This window comes from Pelobates fuscus, chromosome 12 (assembly GCF_036172605.1).
Source record: "Pelobates fuscus isolate aPelFus1 chromosome 12, aPelFus1.pri, whole genome shotgun sequence".
NCBI lineage: Eukaryota > Metazoa > Chordata > Amphibia > Anura > Pelobatidae > Pelobates > Pelobates fuscus.
Window position 1 is genome coordinate 89,007,314 of NC_086328.1, and position 20,689 is coordinate 89,028,002.

The 20,689-nt window shown below is 41.4% G+C and overlaps 1 protein-coding gene across 1 annotated transcript in view; it reads right to left on the bottom strand.

The window, feature by feature from the left end:
• Positions 1-20,114, bottom strand: part of LOC134578509 (solute carrier family 22 member 20-like) — a 33,674-nt gene extending 13,560 nt beyond the window's left edge. The window contains exons 1-7 of the mRNA XM_063437496.1: positions 19,731-20,114; positions 19,242-19,345; positions 17,753-17,907; positions 17,151-17,319; positions 16,381-16,504; positions 16,057-16,172; positions 15,716-15,930 (exon numbers count right to left, since the gene is read on the bottom strand). Coding sequence (XP_063293566.1) covers positions 15,716-15,930; positions 16,057-16,172; positions 16,381-16,504; positions 17,151-17,319; positions 17,753-17,907; positions 19,242-19,345; positions 19,731-20,114 — 1,267 coding nt within the window. The remainder of the gene's footprint in view (positions 1-15,715; positions 15,931-16,056; positions 16,173-16,380; positions 16,505-17,150; positions 17,320-17,752; positions 17,908-19,241; positions 19,346-19,730) is intronic.
• Between the last annotated feature and the right edge of the window lie 575 nt (positions 20,115-20,689).

The window sequence follows — 20,689 nt, forward strand, 5'->3', positions numbered from 1 at the left end:
CCACCAAGAATATCCCAAAAACGTTTATCTTTAAAAGTGAAAATGGGGGGCCTGGGGGTGCCTAATTTAAAAGACTTCCAGAAAGCCGCGATTTTTACACATGCAGTCATCACTCAATTAAACGATAGTAAGAATGAGATATGGTACAAGTTAGAACAAGATCTCACTCCCACTGAGGGACCTCCGTTTGAGTTGTCTCTGCTCTTTTGGCCCTTAAAATTGGGGATCGAGCATAAAGTAAACCCCACATCATCTAGTGTTATTTTAAATAATATTTTAAGAGGGTGGAAAAAAACTAAAAACTCCCTAGGTCTGTACAATAAGCTAATCCCCTTCCTTCCTTTAAGGAATATATCACACTATATGTTCAACTTTAATTTAAAAAGCTGGATTGAGAAGGGGGTACATCAATTTCAAGACTTAATGGATAGAAATGGATGGATGGACTTCCAAACCCTAAAACAAAGATATAAAATAGATAATAAGGAGATTTTTAACTATCTCAGGCTAAAAGGCTTTTGTCATCAATACGTTATCACAGAAAAGTCTGAACGCTTAAAACATATAGGAAATATCCTGGATAGGGATTCTCCTAAAAAATTACTATCTATGGGATTAAGTCTAATGCAAAATGATCTAGATAAACCTTTAGAAGCTATAATTAAGTCTTGGCAAAGAGATTTGGATATCCACATCACTTGTAATCAATGGAGAGAAGCTTTAAATCTGGTCTATAAATATATCCATTGTCTCAACCTGGTAGAATGCCAATTTAAAATCGTAAATAGATGGTATATGGTTCCTAGCAAAATCAAAAAGTTTAATATTTCAGGTGACTCCATTTGCTGGAGATGTAATATGGAGTGCGGGAACTATCTACATATATGGTGGGACTGTGGGTATATACAGAAGTTTTGGAAAATGATCCTATCTAAGATAAAATGTATCACCGCCATTGAACTACCGTTGGTACCACAGATATGCCTTTTACAATTGGATATTTCCCAGGTTAGTTACAACTCACTCCCGGTTATCCTGCATATACTCTTGGCGGCGAAACTTTCTATTGCAAGGTACTGGAAAATGGCGCTGGTGCCATCCTGGCCAATAGTTAAGGAACAAATTAAATACCAATTGAAAATGGAAGCTGGGTTAAATAGAAAATATCAAGATCGCTATAACTCCTGGTTAGCGAAGTTAGATGATTGTCGCTGACTTACAGATAAATGCCCTCAATTTTTTGGGCCTAAGCTGAGACTGATATTTATATTAAGTGGGACCATATATGACCAATTGTTGTTTTGTCTTGTTGCGTTTTTTTTTCTTTTTTCTGGTTGCATGTCGTTGTCTGTGAGTCTGTTTTCTGTGGGATCTCTAGACAATATAGGGATCTGCTAAGTGTAAATATGTTATTTCAACCTTTTGTACTTAAAAGAAATTTTATCGATATTTCCGACTCACTGTATAACGATATGTATGTGTATGTGTTGTTTTTTATTCTTATTCTGAGAAATCTCTGTTCTGTAAAGGAAAAAAAAAAGGGAAAAAAAGGAGATGATATCTCCGAATAAAGATTATAAATTAAAAAAAAATAAAAAAATTCTCAAGCACAAAATTAATAGTCTAAATTGGCTTAGGCCTTGACAGTTTAGTCTAGTAGTGACAGCTCCAGAGAATTATAAATTATCTTTTGGAAACTCTCAAGGTCTTGTGCTTACACTCAGCTACCATGGGATCTTCTAACCAGCTGGCTGAAGGTCAGAAAATAAAGATTTAGACTCATACAAAGCAGGGGATGGTTATAAAAAATATATTTAAATGTTTCATGTTTGCAATTTCCACTGTTGGAAATGTTATTAAGGAATAGACATTGAGATGAACTATTAAAATCAATGTAAGAATGGGAAGGCCAAGTGAAGTCTCCAATTAAACTGCTTGTAGACTGATCAGTAAAGCAAAACAAAAACTCACTGTAAAAGACATGAAGGAAGCTTTAGCTAACAATGGAGTAGATGTGCACTGGTCCACTCTGTGCTGTGCTGATACTTGCACAAGCATGATTTACATGGAAAGCTCAGCAGAAAAAAGCCTAAAATGCGATGCCACCACAAAATACAGTGTCTGAAGTATGCAACACAACACACAGACAAGTCAAAGTAATTTTGCTTTGGGTTGTGTGGCTGCCTGTGGCTCAGGACATATTGAAAAGGTAGACGGATGAATGGATTCAACTAGATATAGAAACATAGAAACATAGAATGTGATGGCAGATATGAACCATTCGGCCCATCTAGTCTGCCCAATTTTCTAAATACTTTCATTAGTCTCTGGCCTTATCTTATAGTTAGGATAGCCTTATGCCTATCCCACGCATGCTTAAACTCCTTTACTGTGTTAACCTCTACCACTTCAGCTGGAAGGCTATTCCATGCATCCACTACCCTCTCAGTAAAGTAATACTTCCTGATATTATTTTTAAACCTTTGTCCCTCTATTGTAAGACTGTCCTCTTGTTGTGGTAGTTTTTCTTCTTTTAAATATAGTCTCATCCTTTACTGTGTTGATTCCCATTATATTTAAATGTTTCTATCATATCCCCCCTGTCTCGTCTTTCCTCCAAGCTATACATGTTAAGATCCTTTAACCTTTCCTGGTAAGTTTTATCCTGCAATCCATGAACCAGTTTAGTAGCCTCTCTCTAAAGTATCAGTATCCTTCTGAAGATACGGTCTCCAGTAGTGCGTACAATACTTTTTTAAGTGAGGTCTCACCAGTGTTCTATACAATGGCATGAGCACTTCCCTCTTTCTACTGTTACTACCTATCCCTATACAACCAAGCATTCTGCTAGCATTTCCTGCTGTTATATTACATTGTCTGCCTACCTTTAAGTCATCAGAAATAATCACCCCTAAATCCCTTTCCTCAACATTTACTAGAAGGTAATCTCCCACAGTCAGTGAGAAAGTGTAAACTGACAACGGTTGTGCATTCCAACAAGGTATAGATCCAGAACACACCTCAAAGTCAACCATAAAGTACTTTGAGAAATTAAATATCAAGCTCTTGGAAAGGCCTACATAGTAACCAGGCTTGAATATTACTGAAAATATTTGGAATACTTTCAAACAATACAGTGCATAACCAGGTCAGGAGGGATAATCAGGCCAGGACTGTCTACCGGGCAAATGCAAGAAAAGACAAGGAGGATAGAAGATCCGTGTTAACTATAAGTGGAGGTTCTACATCGTCATTCAGGGAAATAACCATCTATGGAATTAACACACTAACACAGATAGGGTGACTAACCAGGCAAAGGCCCAGTCAGCCACAGCCAAGGATTGAGGCCAACAGAGGAGATCTCCCTCACTGACCAGGGCCACCCCAATGTGGCCACCCCAAGGTGGCGACGGGATAGCTAGTGAATATGTAGTATGCACCTCCTGTGGGTGCAAGCTGCACAGTTGTGGATAGTGTATTAAAGCATTTATGCGAATTGCCATGACAATGCTCTGATACTTTCACCAGCGCACAGCAACCCATCGTAGGTGCAAACAAGGTGAGTTGTTCCCCAATTGTACGTAGTGATTTGATTCTAACCTGGGGGCCTTTCCTTGTCTCCACTGCTATGTACAGATAGCTGAAAACTCCTGCTTTAAAGCTCCTTTTAGCTGCCTTGAGCTAAACCCTGCAGTGCAGGGCAATCTCTTTGGCTGGAAGCATCAAATGACTGTTCACAGCCAATGAGATAAACCCTGCACCACCTATCTTAGCTAAAACAGAGAGCTCCTGACTCTTTGTTGGAAGCAGTGGAGGCAGTGGGGGAACTACCACTGGAGGAGCCAGTACTACTGCACCGGGGCCTGCACAATAAGGGGGACAATCTGGTGGCCCATGCACTTAGTCCCATCCGGTGGACATATGTCAGCAGGGACTGGTCAGGCACTGAGACTCTTTAACATCGTGACTGGGTCCCTTTAATAATGGCAGCCTAGGAAGAAGTTAGAGCCTGTCACTTCCTCCCAGCTAACAGAAAATTGAGCTGTGCAGGAGAATGGAAAATAAGGTAGTAATGAGGGGCTGTGGGAGAGCCAGCCCTAATTCCCAACAGCTCCCCCCCTCAACCCCGGATACGCAACTGGTCTGTATGTCAGCGTGTGTGTGTCTCTGTATCTGTATGTATCTGTATGTGTGTCAGTTTGTGTCACTGTATCTGAATGTGTCAGTGTGGGTATCTATATGTGTGTGTAGTCAGTACATGTATCTGTGTATATGCGCGTGTGTCCGTCTGTGTGTTTGCATGTCAATGTGAGTATCTGCTTGTGTGTCAGTGTGTGTATCTGTGTGTCAGTGTGTATATCGTTGTGTCTGTATGTGTGTCAGTGTGTGTATCTTTATGTATGTTAGCATGTCTTGGTATGTGTATGTTGTTAGCATGTGTTTCTGTATGTGTGTCAATGTGTGCCTCTGTACCTGTATGTGTCTGTGTGTGTATCTGTATGTGTGTGTGTATATCTTTGTGTCAGTGGGTGTGCCTGTGTGTGTACAGAAAGAAATGTCTTGCACTAGGGCCCTCTCTACATTAGTTCCTCCTCTGTGTGGAGCTGCGTAGCAACAACCAGTAGACCCTATGTTAGAAGTCAAACCATTCTAAAACAATTTGACTACTTACATTGGGGGGGGTGTAAAGGCACTCCTGGCACCATAATCACTAAAGCATGCTAAAAGTAACATTGTACGCGTTTGAAGCCGAGTGGTTTATTGATAGTGGGTAAGATAATTTACTGCTCCCCACTGGAAAGTGTAAAAGTTACATGTTCCTCATTATACAGCGTGACACTGTGTCACTAGACAAGCAGGGTTCCATGACGGTTTCTACATAAATTGCTTTTAGGATGAAAAATAAGAGATTTAGGAGTCCATTGACTAGGTTGATAATATAAACAAATGTAATTACTTAATATTCTATTTTTTCATAACCACTACCGCAGGCAGTAAGTAACAATGAACATGTTCTCCCCACTGGGAAGCGTTAAAGATATATGTTCTTTATAATGCAGTGTAACGCTGTGTCACTAGACAAACACAGTTGCATGACTGTTTCTACCTATTTCACTTTTAGGCAGAAAAATACAAGATTTAGGAGTACATTGACTAGATTAATAATATGAACAAACTTAATTGTTTAATATTAATTTTTTCATTAAAAGACAAGGATTTTCTCGGAATTTAGTTCCTGGAAAAGGTCTATTATTTTATATCAAATCCTTCTAGTTCCCCCTGTGACGTTGCGCAGTAAATGTGTAATAGAGTTGGCACGCGGTAATGCCAGCTTACCTTGATTGCCATTGGGACGGTTTACATGTTAAAAGGGAAAGGAGTATGTCTTACCTCTGAAGTAGTTTGAAGATTGGGATTTCTGAGCCGCTGTGTAATATTTATTCCATTAATCAAGAGATCACCAAATTGTTAAATTTGAAAAAAAAAAAAAAAGTAAATTTCCTATACTATTAAAAGGACAAACCATTTTGCAGGGGAAATCTGATACTAATAAAATCCGTACATGATACACTTGAGCTAAAAAGTTGCAGGAGCTAAATAATGACTTAAGCTCAACGCTGGATCATATGATCTTCTGGCTGTCATTAATGGAGCGATGAAGACCTGTTCTTTTATCTCTTTGTCTACCCAGGGTTCATTTAACAATATGCAAAAACAATATCTCACATGAGGCTTCATCAGTTGTTGAACTATTAATTTACTATGATAAGCAAACTTACTGCAAATAAATATGTGCTTAGAAATCAGTGTAAGACTCTAATTACTTTACCACTTTCCCTGCGGAATAAACAAACTTAAAACTAAAATAGGTCAAAGGAAACCGCTACATTTGACATGTTTGCACATTCCATAGTTGTAAATTTCTGATGTTTTTTGGACTATTATCTCACATCAAAATATAGTTCATTATTATTTAATTATGCCGTCATTCCATCTGGAATCCTATGTCATTTTTGGGATGTGAGGTGGTTTTGCTACTTTTCTGTTTCCTATATTTAAATAATTTCTTAACAGTATAACTGTACTTTTATAGGGACACTTCAGTCCCTCAAGCACTTTATTTTGCTGACTACAGCGACCAAACTGTATGTCCCTGATGGCTAATTTTATAAAAGGGACAATATTTTAATAAATCCCTTTAGTAACAACTCCAGGCTTTTGAACAGACAGATATGTGAGGGTTTTCTTCCTGCCTCACTCATTTTGAGCTGTATTTTAAAGTGAAAGTAAAAGTTTTCGACAGTTGAGACTGGTCTTCTGGAAACCTCTGGCGAGGGGAGCGCTCCCAAGCCCCATGTACTCTGTACTCTGATTCCTCCTTGCCTCCCCGACCTCCCCTCCAAATGTTGAGGGACCAAGTGATATCTGCTTAAAGATTAACTGAACTTCGGCACAGTCCCAAGCCAAGGAAGAGTTCCAGAGTGTTTCAGGGTATCTTCCAATCAGATGCTCAAAGTTTAAAATGGATAGAGGCAATCCCCAGAGGTGCTCAAGTTCAGTTCGGTAGCACAGCAACCCTGCAGTGCACCCATACCCCTCCCCATAGTGACAATAGCCCCTTTCAGGAGTTCTTGGGAGCAGGCCCATAGTCTGTGGGCAGGAAATTGGCCTTCAAGCTTCTCTAATAATCCATGACACCGGAGCTTACACACTATAAAAATTGTTTTTTAGCAGGTGATCATAGCCTTTCTGCTTATAGTGATAATATCATCTCTAGTTATCCTGTTCTCATGCCTAAAGCTCTCCAAGAACAAAGCTATGACTGTTGTTTTAGGAATAAACCCAATCAGAAAGTTTGTTGGAGAAAACCCAATGCATAATATAGGCATTTGGGTAATTGAAGGACCAAGGGAAGGAGTGGATGGACAATGAAGGCACAAATTGGGCAAGACTATAGTATAGGCAACCAATCACAATGTGAGTGCTCTGAGAGTCCAGGTAAAACACTTCTCATGGTCAGAGCAGTATTTGTAAACAAGAGTCATTGTGCACTCATGGGTATATCAACAAGGAAGAATAAATCCTACAGTAAACTAGGTTGGGAAAGAGAAGGAACAGGAGTTCCTTCCTAGTCTATGAAGAGGCTACAAGTTGCAAGTTAGTGGTGAAAGTGTCTAGATACCCAGTAAAATTTTTTGCAATCAGTAAATTTGAGAGTATTTAAACACAGTGTATATAACACTATATGTTCTTAAGTGGAAATAATCTCTGGACAAGCACCTGCTTGCAAAGTCACACGCATGAATGTATAATATTTCTCCCTTACAAATAGTCGCCTATCTAAGAATATTGGGAAATATCAGTCACTTTCAGGCTGAAATGGGTGTCCCTGTAAAATGATTAAAGCCTGGGATTTTCTTATTTGTAATGCACTGTCTCCATAATGCCTTAAAGAGCTGCACCATTAAGTACCCCTTTGACATGTAATGCTAAACAGTTTGGTTTCCAAAACCTATTAGAAGATCAAGATTACTACTAAATATATGGTGTAGTTAACAGGGGAGCTATGAAAACAGGTAATTGGGCATTGGATGGAATACACTGTACAGTGGTGCTACTTGGACATATGTAAATGTCATTCTACTTTGTATTAATGCATCACATGTGATGGAGAACTGTGATTCATATTTCCAAGACATCAAGAGCTACCAGTCGGAAAATCACATCTGGATCAGTTACAAAGGCTGTGAGATTCATCACTCTTCTAGAATTTGGATATTGCGTGAAGCTACTTTCGTTCCATTTTAAGTTGACCTGCCACTTTCCCAATTTCTCACAATACTACTGAAAACTATTTTGAGAAGAAAATAGGTTTGTTAAGGACAATAAAATTACTACTTTGGTACAAATACAATCTAGATTTAATACTAAGTGTCCATTATTGGCAGGGAGAAGTGAGACAACAAGGCTCCATTGTAAAAACATGAATGCAGCCTCAGCAGCTACCCTGGGGTGATGCGTAGTGAGGTCCCGAACGGTTCGCTGGTGAATAGTTCCTGGCGAACATAGCATGTTCGGTCCGCCCCCTATTCTTTATCATTGAGTAAACGTTGACCTTGTACCTCACAGTCAGCAGACACATTCCAGCCAATCAGCAGCACACCCTCTCTAGCAGACCCTCCCACCTACTGGACAGCATCCATTTTAGATTCATTCGGAAGCTGCAACCATTTTATTTTATTTTTTTTCAATTTATTATTATTATTTTTTTTTCAGTGCATATAAATGTTACAAGCAGATACTCCCCCCCGACACTCTGTATTACTGCAGATACTCCCCCCAGACACTCTGTGTTACTGCAGATACTCCCTCCAGATACCCTGTGTTACTGCAGATACTCCCTCCAGACACCCTGTGTTACTGCAGATACTCCCTCCAGACACTCTGTGTTACTGCAGATACTCCCTCCAGACACTCTGTGATACTGCAGATACTCCCTCCAGACACTCTGTGTTACTGCAGCTACTCCCTCCAGACACCCTGTGTTACTGCAGATACTCCCTCCAGACACTCTGTGTTACTGCAGATACTCCCTCCAGACACCCTGTGTTACTGCAGATACTCCCTCCAGACACCCTGTGTTACTGCAGATACTCCCTCCAGACACTCTGTGTTACTGCAGATACTCCCTCCAGACACCCTGTGTTACTGCAGATACTCCATCCAGACACCCTGTGTTACTGCAGATACTCCCTCCAGACACTCTGTGTTACTGGAGATACTCCCTCCAGACACCCTGTGTTACTGCAGATACTCCCTCCAGACACTCTGTATTACTGCAGATACTCCCTCCAGACACTCTGTATTACTGCAGATACTCCCTCCAGACACTCTGTGTTACTGCATATACTCCCTCCAGACACTCTGTGTCACTGCAGATACTCCCTCCAGACACCCTGTGTTACTGCAGATACTCCCCCCAGACATCCTGTGTTACTGCAGATACTCCCCCAGACACTCTGTGTTACTGCAGATACTCCATCCAGACACCCTGTGTTACTGCTAATTCTCCCTCCAGACACTCTGTATTACTGCAGATACTCCCCCCAGACACTGACACAGAGCATAATAGGGACTGTTCCCCCTACATAGGGTCACTTGGCAGATATGGATTGACACCTATCCTAAGGATCCCTGATACACACTGACACAGAGCAGAATAGGGACTGTTCCCCCTACATAGGGTCACTTGGCAAATATGGATTGACACCTATCCTAAGGATCCCTGATACACACTGACACAGAGCAGAATAGGGACTGTTCCCCCTACATAGGGTCACTTGGCAGATATGGATTTACACCTGTCCTCAGGGACCCTGATACACACTGGGGGGGGACCTACTGTCCTCCCCCTGGCCTCCATCCCTGCACGGTGGGTGGGGGCCATAAATCACAATGGGGGGAGGACCTACTGTCCTCCCCCCGCCCCCACCCCTGCGCGGTGGGTGGGGGGCCGTAAAAATAATGAGGGGGGACCTACTGTCCTCCCCCCAGCCCCCACCCCTGCACGGTGGGTGGCTGCCATAAAAATAATGAGGGGGGGACCTACTGTCCTCCCCCCTTGCCCCCACCCCTGAGCGGTGGGTGGGGGCCCTAAAAAAAAAATAAGGGGGGGACCTACTGTCGCCCCCCAGCCCCCACCCCTTAGTGGTGGGTGGGGGCCCTAAATAAAAAATCCCCCCCCAATCAAAGGTGACTAGGGGTCCCCAAGCCCCGAGTCACCCACCCCCCACCCCAAAAAAAGTTACCCCCTACCAACCCCCTCACCCTAAAAAATAGTTAAGGGGGAATAAAATAACTAACCTGTAAAGAAAAATTCAACTTACCATATGACGTCTTCTTTTTTCTAAAATCTTTTTTTGGCTTTTTATTTGGCCTTTTTTGGGGCTGAAAAAAAGAAGATTTTAGAAAAAAGAAGACGTCAAATGGTAAGCTGAATTTTTCTTTACAGGTTAGTTATTTTATTCCCCCTTCACTTTTTTTTAGGGTGAGGGGGGTAGGTAGGGGGTAACTTTTTTGGGGTGGGTGACTAGGGGCTTGGGGACCCCTAGTCACCTTTGATTGGGGGGGGGATTTTTAATTAGGGCCCCCACCACTCAGGGGTGGGGGCTGGGGAGGGACAGTAGGTCACCCCTTATTGTTTTTTTTAGGGCTCCCACCCACCGCTCAGGGGTGGGGGCCAGTGGGGGAGGACAGTAGGTCCCCCCCTCATTATTTTTATGGCCCCTACCCACCGCGCAGGGGTGGGGGCGGGGGGAGGACAGTAGGTCCTCCCCCCATTGTGATTTATGGCCCCCACGCACCGCGCAGGGGTGGGGGCCATGGGGAGGACAGTAGGTCCCCCCTCATTATTTTTATGGCCCCCACCCACCGCGCAGGGGTGGGGGCCAGGGGGGAGGACAGTAGGACCTCCCCCTCATTATTTTTATGGCCCCCACCCACCACGCAGGGGTGGGGGCGGGGGGAGGACAGTAGGTCCTCCCCCCATTGTGATTTATGGCCCCCACACACCGCGCAGGGGTGGGGGCCAGGGGGAGGACAGTAGGTCCCCCCTCATTATTTTTATGGCCCCCACCCACCGCGCAGGGGTGGGGGCCAGGGGGGAGGACAGTAGGTCCTCCCCCTCATTATTTTTATGGCCCCCACCCACCGTGCAGGGGTGGGGGCGAAGGGAGGACAGTAGGTCCTCCCCCTCATTATTTTTATGGCCCCCACCCACCACGCAGGGGTGGGGGCGGGGGGAGGACAGTAGGTCCTCCCCCCATTGTGATTTATGGCCCCCACCCACCGCGCAGGGGTGGGGGCTGGGGGGAGGACAGTAGGTCCCCCCTCATTATTTTTATGGCCCCCACCCACCGCGTAGGGGTGGGGGCCAGGGGGGAGGACAGTAGGCCCCCCCCTCATTATTTTTACGGCCACCACCCACCACGCAGGGGTGGGGGCGGGGGGAGGACAGTAGGTCCTCCCCCTATTGTGCTTCATGGCCTCCACCCACCGTGCAGGGGTGGGGGCCGGGGGAAGGACAGTAAGTCCCCCCCTCATCATTTTTATGGCCCCCACCCACCACGCAGGGGTGGGGGCGGGGGGAGGACAGTAGGTCCCCCCAGTGTGTATCAGGGTCCCTGAGGACAGGTGTCAATCCATATCTGCCAAGTGATCCTATGTAGGGGGAACAGTCCCTATTCTGCTCTGTGTCAGTGTGTATCAGGGATCCTTAGGATAGGTGTCAATCCATATCTGCCAAGTGATTCCTCGTAGGGGCAAGAGTCCTTATTCTGCTCTGTGTCAGTGTGTATCATGGTCTCTGAGGACAGGTGTCAATCCATATCTGCCAAGTGACCCTATGTAGGGGGAACAGTCCCTATTCTGCTCTGTGTCAGTGTGTATCAGGGATCCTTAGGATAGGTGTCAATCCATATCTGCCAAGTGACCCTATGTAGGGGGAACAGTCCCTTTTCTGCTCTGTCTCAGTGTGTATCAGGGATCCTTAGGATAGGTGTCAATCCATATCTGCCAAGTGACCCTATGTAAGGGGAACAGTCCCTATTCTGCTCTGTGTCAGTGTGTATCAGGGTCTCTGAGGACAGGTGTCAATCCATATGTCAAGGTGTCAATATGTCATATGTCAGGTGTCAATCCATATCCATTGTGATTTAGGAATGTTAGGTGATTTATGCCCTTTATGGATTAAAACCAGACTCTGCATCAACTGTGTAATTTTCCATGGGAGTTTTGCCATGGATCCCCCTCCGGCATGCCACAGTCCAGGTGTTAGTCCCCTTGAAACTACTTTTCCATCACTTTTGTGGCCAGAAAGAGTCCCTGTGGGTTTTAAAATTCGCCTGCCCATTGAAGTCAATGGCGGTTCCCCCGGTTCGCGAACGTTTGCGGAAGTTCCCGTTCGCCATTCGCGAACCGAAAATTTCGTGTTCGCGACATCACTAGTGATGCGTTACTGGGTGCCCTGCATCCGGGGTACCCTGGTTTTCATGCCTCTGAGTGAATGACCTTCTAATGCTCTGTTTTTTAGCCATTATTTTTCAGTAGACTAATTCTTCCATTGATTGGTGTATACTTTATCTGGAAAATTGTTGTGTAGGCATACAGGGAATTTGTAGTCAGACACTAACACTAATAACACTGATATATATATATATATCTAACTGGTGTGGCCATTCAGGCGCCTGGTTCAGTCTCTGAATATTGAAGAGAATAAGTTGGGAAAACTCTTCTCTATACCTTCCAGGTATGGTCTCAAATACACCGCTTACACATTAATAAAAATTTTTTAATTATGCAATGTTTCAGAATTAATCTCACAATAACTACAAAAAAAATGTCCAGATATAAAATGTATTTATTACATTTTTAAGCTTCTCGAGTGTCTATTGTCGGTAGAATCCTCTGAAAATATTTCAATAGCAAATTATTTTCTCAGTACCCAGAAAACCATCTCCCAGTGCAAAGAATATCGATGATTATAGCAGGAACACGTCCAATGACAACACGGAATGCTTCAGGTCTGAGAACTCATTGAGTCCATTTTGCTGAACAGAATTCACTTTAAACATTTATAAATAGTATTGTTATACATCATCAGCAGCTTAGAAATCTAAAAACAAAATTATTTTAACCGGTAAAATATTTACAAATGTACAGGACAATAACATTAACAAAACAAGACAAGACCGCTAAACTAAATGCCCCTACTAGGGAAAAACAGGGTAAACAAATACCACTGTCTTTTATTCCCTTCATGATAAGGGGCTAAACAAATAATGTGATAGTCCTAGCACACCATCTGCCATGAAGGGGTTAATATACATTATCATCCAAGCACAAATACGTTAATGATAACGAATAAATGAATGTCAGACTAATACACTCTTAATCAAAGCTTTCCTGGTTTTCAAAGCCTACAAATGCCATTATCAATATATTATATATAACACATGATAGATTTTCTAGATTCTAGATTTTCTTTTAACGGATACAAGTGGCTAAACGTTTGTAGAAAACAGCGTGCATCTCATAAAATTTAGTGGCACATCTGCAATAGATTGCAATCTACATTTTCAATATAATGTACAGACCCCTGTTCTAGAACCTACAGGCTTGGTATCACTGCTAAAACCATCAACTTAATTTTGCTTTTTGGAGACCCAGTATCCAACGTTCATACATTCAACCAACGTTCATACTGACTATGATCAAATAATGCTTTTGGATGGTGACATAACTAATGTGACTATTTACACAGTCAAAAATGTTATGTATTTCTGTCTTGTGTCATAAAAAAGGTTAAGATTTTCAGATGGTGTCCTTCAAGCAGTTTTCAGGTTTCTGTGTGAGAGGTACAATTTCAAGCTTTAGTTCCACGTCTTGCTTCCAGTTACTCTTTTTCCTCCTTTAGTGAAAAAAGTAACAAAAAAACCATTTATTAAATCATATTTTTATACTCATTTATCCAGCGTTGCACAGAAAAATATTATATCAATGAAGCAAGCTATAGAAAAACTGGACATAATACTCACATGACATAGACGTAAGATCAAAAATTGAATAATTATGTACAAAATATTAAAATAAAAGTAAAAAAAAATAAATAAACACTCTGTACAGTGCCATGGGCTTTATAGCCCATCCTAAACTATTATTTTATTATACTTTTTATTATACTTCTTATTATGAAAATCCTGCGTATCTGCAATCATTGATGATAAGAGTATGATCGTCCCGGTATAACATACAGATCGTCCATTAAAACAAGGACTGACTAAAAATGAGAATCAGCCTTTTACATCCTCAGAGAATGACATGTTGATATATAATGAATGTTCTATTGTGCGTTTGTGATACTGAGCTATCATTACAGCAAGAGGATAATTTTTATAGATGGGAGTTGTACTGCATTTACACTGACAATTCAAGCAGAAATAGACTTGGGAAGTAGACTTGCAGACACTTTTTGTGGTGCATTCATGGTAAAAATGTCTCTATATTATCACTTCAGTTGGTGATATGGAGGTTGAGAGACACATTTATGTGAATAGTGCAGACAGAGAGAAGGAATTAGATCTCTACTACACAAATAGTGTTTGGATTATCCTGTAAGTATTTGAGGAGGAAAAAAAAGTTGGTTCCTTTGTGGAACAAAGTGCTAAATGAAGAGCAATCACTATGGAAACCAATGGATGTCCTTTAACATATAGCACTTTGCACCTTGATAGAGCCTGTTTTACATTGATATGTCCCCCTCACCTGTCCTCCACCTCCTGGATTGTGTCACTTAGGGGTCTGTTACGTGTCTCGGGGAGCAGACATGTAGCCGCTATTCCAGATACAATGGGGGCAGCACCAAAGATGACTGCAGGCAGTATTGGTATGTATTCTCCAATCAGATGAATTACGGGGGCTACCACAGATCCCACTCTGGCATTCATATCTGAGAATCCCATGCCGGTCTGTCTGTAATGTACAAAGAATAAATGGAAAATTATTTAGATAGTAAGGGAAATATCAACCTCATTATACATTATCATATTATTATCTGTCTTCGTTGCCTTCTTTTTGGCAATAGATTTCATATTGCAACTACACAATATGTCATCTTGATTTGAAGGGACATGACATTATTATTATTATTATTACCATTTATATAGCGCCAACAGATTCCGTAGTGCTTTACAATATTATGAGAGGGGGATTTAACTATAAATAGGACAATTACAAAGAACTTACGGGAACAATAGGTTGAAGAGGACCCTGCTCAATCGAGCTTACATTCTATATGACATATTTATAAAGTATCCAGAAAACTCTTTTTGTCATTGCTGGTCATTGTATGTATATTTCAAAGTCTAGATTTGTGCTGAAACTTGAAAATGTTTAGGTCTTTGCTAATCCTTCAATGTAACCTCTTATTGTGCCGGCTTGGATAGATTTGGCTACATTAACTCCTCAGGCTTACCAATCTATAATCTACATTTAAACTGATATTATTAACCCTTCCTATTAGATTTCTCTCATTTGATCCACTTCAGAACCAGATCAGATCCCTTTATGTTTAGGAAAGTTAAATTGTTCACAATATCTTCTTTTTATGTGATGCTGACTGCAAGCACACCCAAATAAACCAAACCACATTACTAAAATCTTAACCTCATCATGGATCAGAAAATATTTTCTTACCTGATTTCCGTAGGGAAGAGCTCTCCAGAATAAAGGTATGCGCACATAAAGGCAGACGCACAGCATCCCTTCCCCAGAGCAGCCAAAGCAGTTCTAAGAACTCGCATATCTGCAATGTAACAGAATGTCAAATTACTGAGCAAACATTCAACCATTTACACAATCTCAATCCACTAATTTAACATGGTATTTTACACTGAGCTGGTTTCTAAATAAGTCTGCAACATACAATCGACCACATATAGTTACATTATAATGAGTTCAAAAATTATCTGTAAAACCTAAAACCTGGATAGTTTAAATGCTAGATTGTTGCACTGAGATTGGAGAGTGTAAGCTCTTCAGGATAATGAGCAGCCAGTCCACATATAGAGTGTATCTTTTGCTGCCTGGCTTATAACCACTTCTTTAGAAAGCTTGGAATAAAATGAGAAGAGGAGCACATTGATTTCCAACTACCCACCCACTGGAACGAAGATGTTGGCAATGATCACGGTCCCTGCAAGGATAAGGAACAGTCCTTGTGTCATCCGACGGCCGACAAAGGTCATTGTTAAAGCTGCCACAAGCTTTGCTGGTACATCAATAGCTCCAAAGCAGAACTGTACAAGGTAGATACTAATCCCAAATTTCTGCAAGTCCATAGCTAGACCATAGTATGCAAAACTGGTGGAGAACCTGCACAACAAAGACAAACAAATCACTTATTTTTCAAATATTTAATGTTAAATTATGGTATTAAATATGCATATAAAAAAGTAATATAGCAACGTTCACTCATTTTATTTTAATTCTGGTACTTACCAAACCATCATCAGACAACCTGTGATACGTCTCATACCAGGGGTTCTTACAAGGTCCAACAGGCTGTGAGAAGATTTGCGATTAGATATTTCATTCTGCATCTCTGCGATCACCTCCTGCACAGAGAAAGTAACAGTACTATTAATACTATATTAGTACTTACAGTATACTATTCATAGGGATGTCTCAATCTCTACCCCATTTCTAATTTTGTCTATGTATTAGATCATACTGTACTGCTGGTGGGAGATTGAGAAGTCTTTATCCTAGAATGTGAAAGTTTAAATATAGTGCATTTTCCCACTATGCCCCACATTTTCTTACCTCCTTACTCATTTTCAAGCCCTCAGCTTCCTTGCCATTTAATCTGGCCACCCTTCGCATGTTGGTCAGTGCCTGATCAGTGCGTCCATTTAAAATTAGCCAACGTCCTGACTCTTGCAGCAACCTGTGAATGACCAACGCAGACAGATAATGATGTGTTAATATCGCCATCACAAGCATTCGTATATAATAAAGTAAAATAAGTAGGATGATTGGTTGTCAGAGACTGTACTTTCTACAATGCTCCAGCAATATAAAACTTGCTTGATAGGAAAAGAAGCCTGGAGAACTCATTTGATTGCTGGGAGTTCAAGGTGACTTCAAAATGAATTTAAAATTCTTAGACCAGACTAGACAAAATAAAAATATGGCTAACTATTTCAGTTTTGCTATTTTATCCTAAAATTTGAAATTCACGTAGGTTTCACTCGGAGTTCACAATAATTTACATTTTAGTTAAAGGCCATGTTGAAATTTTATTAATTTTGCAACAGAATTCTGTTAGCATATTGGACCATAGAAATAGGTGACAGAAGACATTCAACTCATCACAGCTATTTGACTTTGCACTCTGTGTTAAATTTAGCTTCAATATAAAGAAATATAAAATATGGTTCTTAAGAGAGTGACTGCTGGTAAAGTAGGCTGAATACCATAGGCTAGATTTGGAATTATACACATTAATGCATTTAACACATACATACATTGTTTGATACATACAATCGTACATGATAATTTATTGTGTAATAGAACAGATATTATATACCTACCAAGAATATACAAAGAAGAAATAGAAGGGTGCTGTGACGGAGAACTGCAACCAGCGCCAGTCACGGATAGCGTATGCCAAGCCTGACAGTACCATTTGGCCAGAGGTAAAAACATAACCTATGAAGGTTCCTGCCAGGGTGCGTCCCTTGACTGGCATCCATTCCAGCACTAGAAGAAAATATATATTGTGTCAACTATGTTCTTACAAAACATGGGTAGTGGAAAGCATACCACCCAACATTTCAAATGGGCAGAGAGGGACACTTTAATTTTTGGAGAGTAGCTGGACAGGTGGTCCAGAGTGGGGCTGTTCGGAGAAATTTAAGATGATTTCCTACAAAAAAATGTGCAACTAATTTATAACAAGAACAAAGTGTCTTATGTACAAGGACTGATTTCTAAACAAATGTATTGTTTAAAGACTATTATTGGTTTAGAGGTCTGTGATACACTCTTAGAAAAGAGGGACATTAGGATAGAATAGAGGGATATAGGGATTAGGGCAAAAATAGGGACTTTCATTCCTAAATAGGGACACTTGGAAGGCATGTGTATGGGTTATTTATATAACTGGAATGGTGATTTAGTGCAAAGTACTCACTCAGACATAGTGTATTGAGCAGTACGCTGGAGAATGTCATGCCACTGATGAGTCTGAAGAACACATAACACGGGAAGCTGGGCAGAAAAGCAACAAGAGTCCCGGCTATGGACATCTGCATGTACGACCAGATGAGGACAGTTCTGCGACCAAATCTGCAGAGCAGAAAAAAGATTCTGAGTTTCTTCTCTAAACATAGGAATGCAACTGAAAAATATTTAAGAACGTTTATTTATCGCAAGAAGCTGTATTTTTTTTTTTTTACTTTTATTTTAACATTTTTTATAATGTCCAGGTTTTCTAGAAGAGCCAGTATAGATTTTACTTTGGTGTGTCACTTGAACTTATTTTATTTTCCACTAATGTTGAATGTTAAATAGTCGCCTATTGCAAGGTAAGGTTGGCCAGTGATGACTATCACTGGTGCCCAGGGGCTCAGCTTCCTCACTGGAACTGGGGCTGGAGTAAGAGGCAAAGTGGCTGTAAAGACAACTTTAAACTGTTCAAAAATTGTTTAACCTTCTAAGGTAAGATGTTGCACAGGACTTCCAGATCCCACAACAGCTTCATTGAGATTAAGTTGTTACAGCATTTGGAATGTTCCTTTAAAGGGACACTATAGTCACCAGAACTACTACAGCTTAATGTAGTGGTTCTAGTGTCTAAAGCCTGCCCCTGCACACTTTTTTAAGTAAATGCTGTCTTTTCGGAGAAAAGGCATTGTTTCCATTGCTGCGTAATAACACCTCTAGTGGTCGTCTGAGTGAGGTGCTTTCTAGTCCAGTGCTGTAAAGTGTACAGCACTGGCGTTCAGCGTCTCCACGCTCTGCATGGAGACGCTGAATGTTCCTCATAGAAATGCATTTATTCAATGCATCTCTATGAGGAGATGCTGATTGGCTCAGCGTTTTGCAACACATTATTATTATTATTATTTATAAAGCGCCAACAAGTTCCACAGCGCTTTACAATGGGTGGACGAACAGACACGTATTTGTATGCAGACAAGTTGGACGCACAGGAACAGAGGGATTGAGGGCCCAGCTCAATGAGCTTACATGCTACAGGGAGTAGGGTATAATGACACAAAAGGTTAGGGTAGGGTAGAAAAAGTAGGTTGCTAGGATAGTATTCACGGAAGGCATGTTTTTTTTTGCACAATAGCCTCCCAGGGCTTTCCTATAAGAAACCATTCTATTGGCTGAGATCATCATGATTGATGACTTCAGCCATGGAGGCAGATTCCACAGCAGCGAGGCTAATGTGACATGGGAGATAAGGTGAATAAAATCATCTTTTCAGCATGATAGAAGCAGGGCCGGTCACTTAAAATGCCACATCAGGACTATACTGTCAGGAATACATGTTTTTTTTATAGGAACACTATATTGTTCCTATAAAATGTATTATTGAGAAAGAGATTTATGAGTGCTCCCTCAAGACGATATCATGAATTTGAGCATTAGTATTTTTAAAGCTGGCTCCTTACCTATCTGCTATGCCACCAAATACTGCACCACCAAGCAGAACCCCCACCATGTACACAGACTGTGCCATTTGCCTCATGGAACTCAGATCACATACCAGATCCCACTGTGAAAAATAAATTGTAAAATGATTACTTTTGGGATGGTGCAAAGATACAGAAATGAAATAATTGTCGTAGAGGTCAGTAGAACAACAACACATGATTTATAAATAATCTATGAATAAAGCACTTTAATAAAGCCTAGCACTTCAATGAAAGAATCAAAAGGCATTTTTTTTTTTTTTTTAGGAGTTTAAGCATGCGTGGGATAGGCATAAGGCTATCCTAACTATAAGATAAGGCTAGGGACTAATGAAAGTATTTAGAAAATTGGGCAGACTAGATGGGCCGAATGGATCTTATCTGCCGTCACATTCTATGTTTCTATGTTTCTATGGTTAGAATGCAAGAGAACTAGAGTGCAAAAGGATTCATAGATTGATGTCTCACCTCGGTAATAATAGATGATCTGACAACTGATGTGTCATAGACCCATCCATCTAGGCAAGTTTCTGTTACAGCATCTGAAATATTGGCCTGGGTGACATTGGGGTTGAGCATCATCCACTGGGGCTCTGAGAATCTCCGACACCTCTCTGGCAGGCCCTTCTGATTCAGTGGAATTGTCACCCTCATCAGGTCTTCATAGGAGATGTTTCCACTGATGTTGAGTCCAGGTTTTTGTTTACAATGATGAGCAGGGAAAGCGGCAGTGAAGTTTTGTAAGAAGTTATGACAGGCCACCATGCAAACTGGAAATGCCAGTAGTATACTGTGGAGTATCTGGAAAGTGCCAACCCCACCAATACGGTCAAGAAGGTCTGCAAATGTCATGGTGTCAACTGACAAAAAACTCTGGAATAAAGAAACGTGAATTAATTAATTCTAAGTCCTCTTCAAGCAATTATAAATTAGTTAACATTGATTGTCCTGCAAGGTTCTGCATTCTTTCAAACATATACATTTAAATAAAATCGATGAAAAATGCATTAATTTGGATTCGTCCCCAATCAAATATTACAGTCTATGTTTCAAACTTATGTTATTTCATTGATACTGATAACCTCAGAGCAGGGCCGGAGTGGCCCACCGGGATTCCGGGAAATGTCCCGGTGGGCCGTCGGCACCAGGGGCCGGGCAGACACCTGGGTGTGGTGGCGGCCGCTTGGGGAGCTCTGATGGCGGCTGCTGGGGGAGCTGTGACGTCATTTTCCGGCCCCGCTCTCATTAAGCTGCGCGCGAGGGCAGGGGAGCAAAGACAGCACAGCTCCCCCAGCGGCCGCCATCAGAGCTCGCCCTGCTTCTAGATAGGCACCACAGGGTTGCTCTCTACACAGGTCTTCATGTAGAGGTAATTCAGCTAAACAAGTAAACAATTATTCATTTAAAAGAGACAGTAAAAAACAACA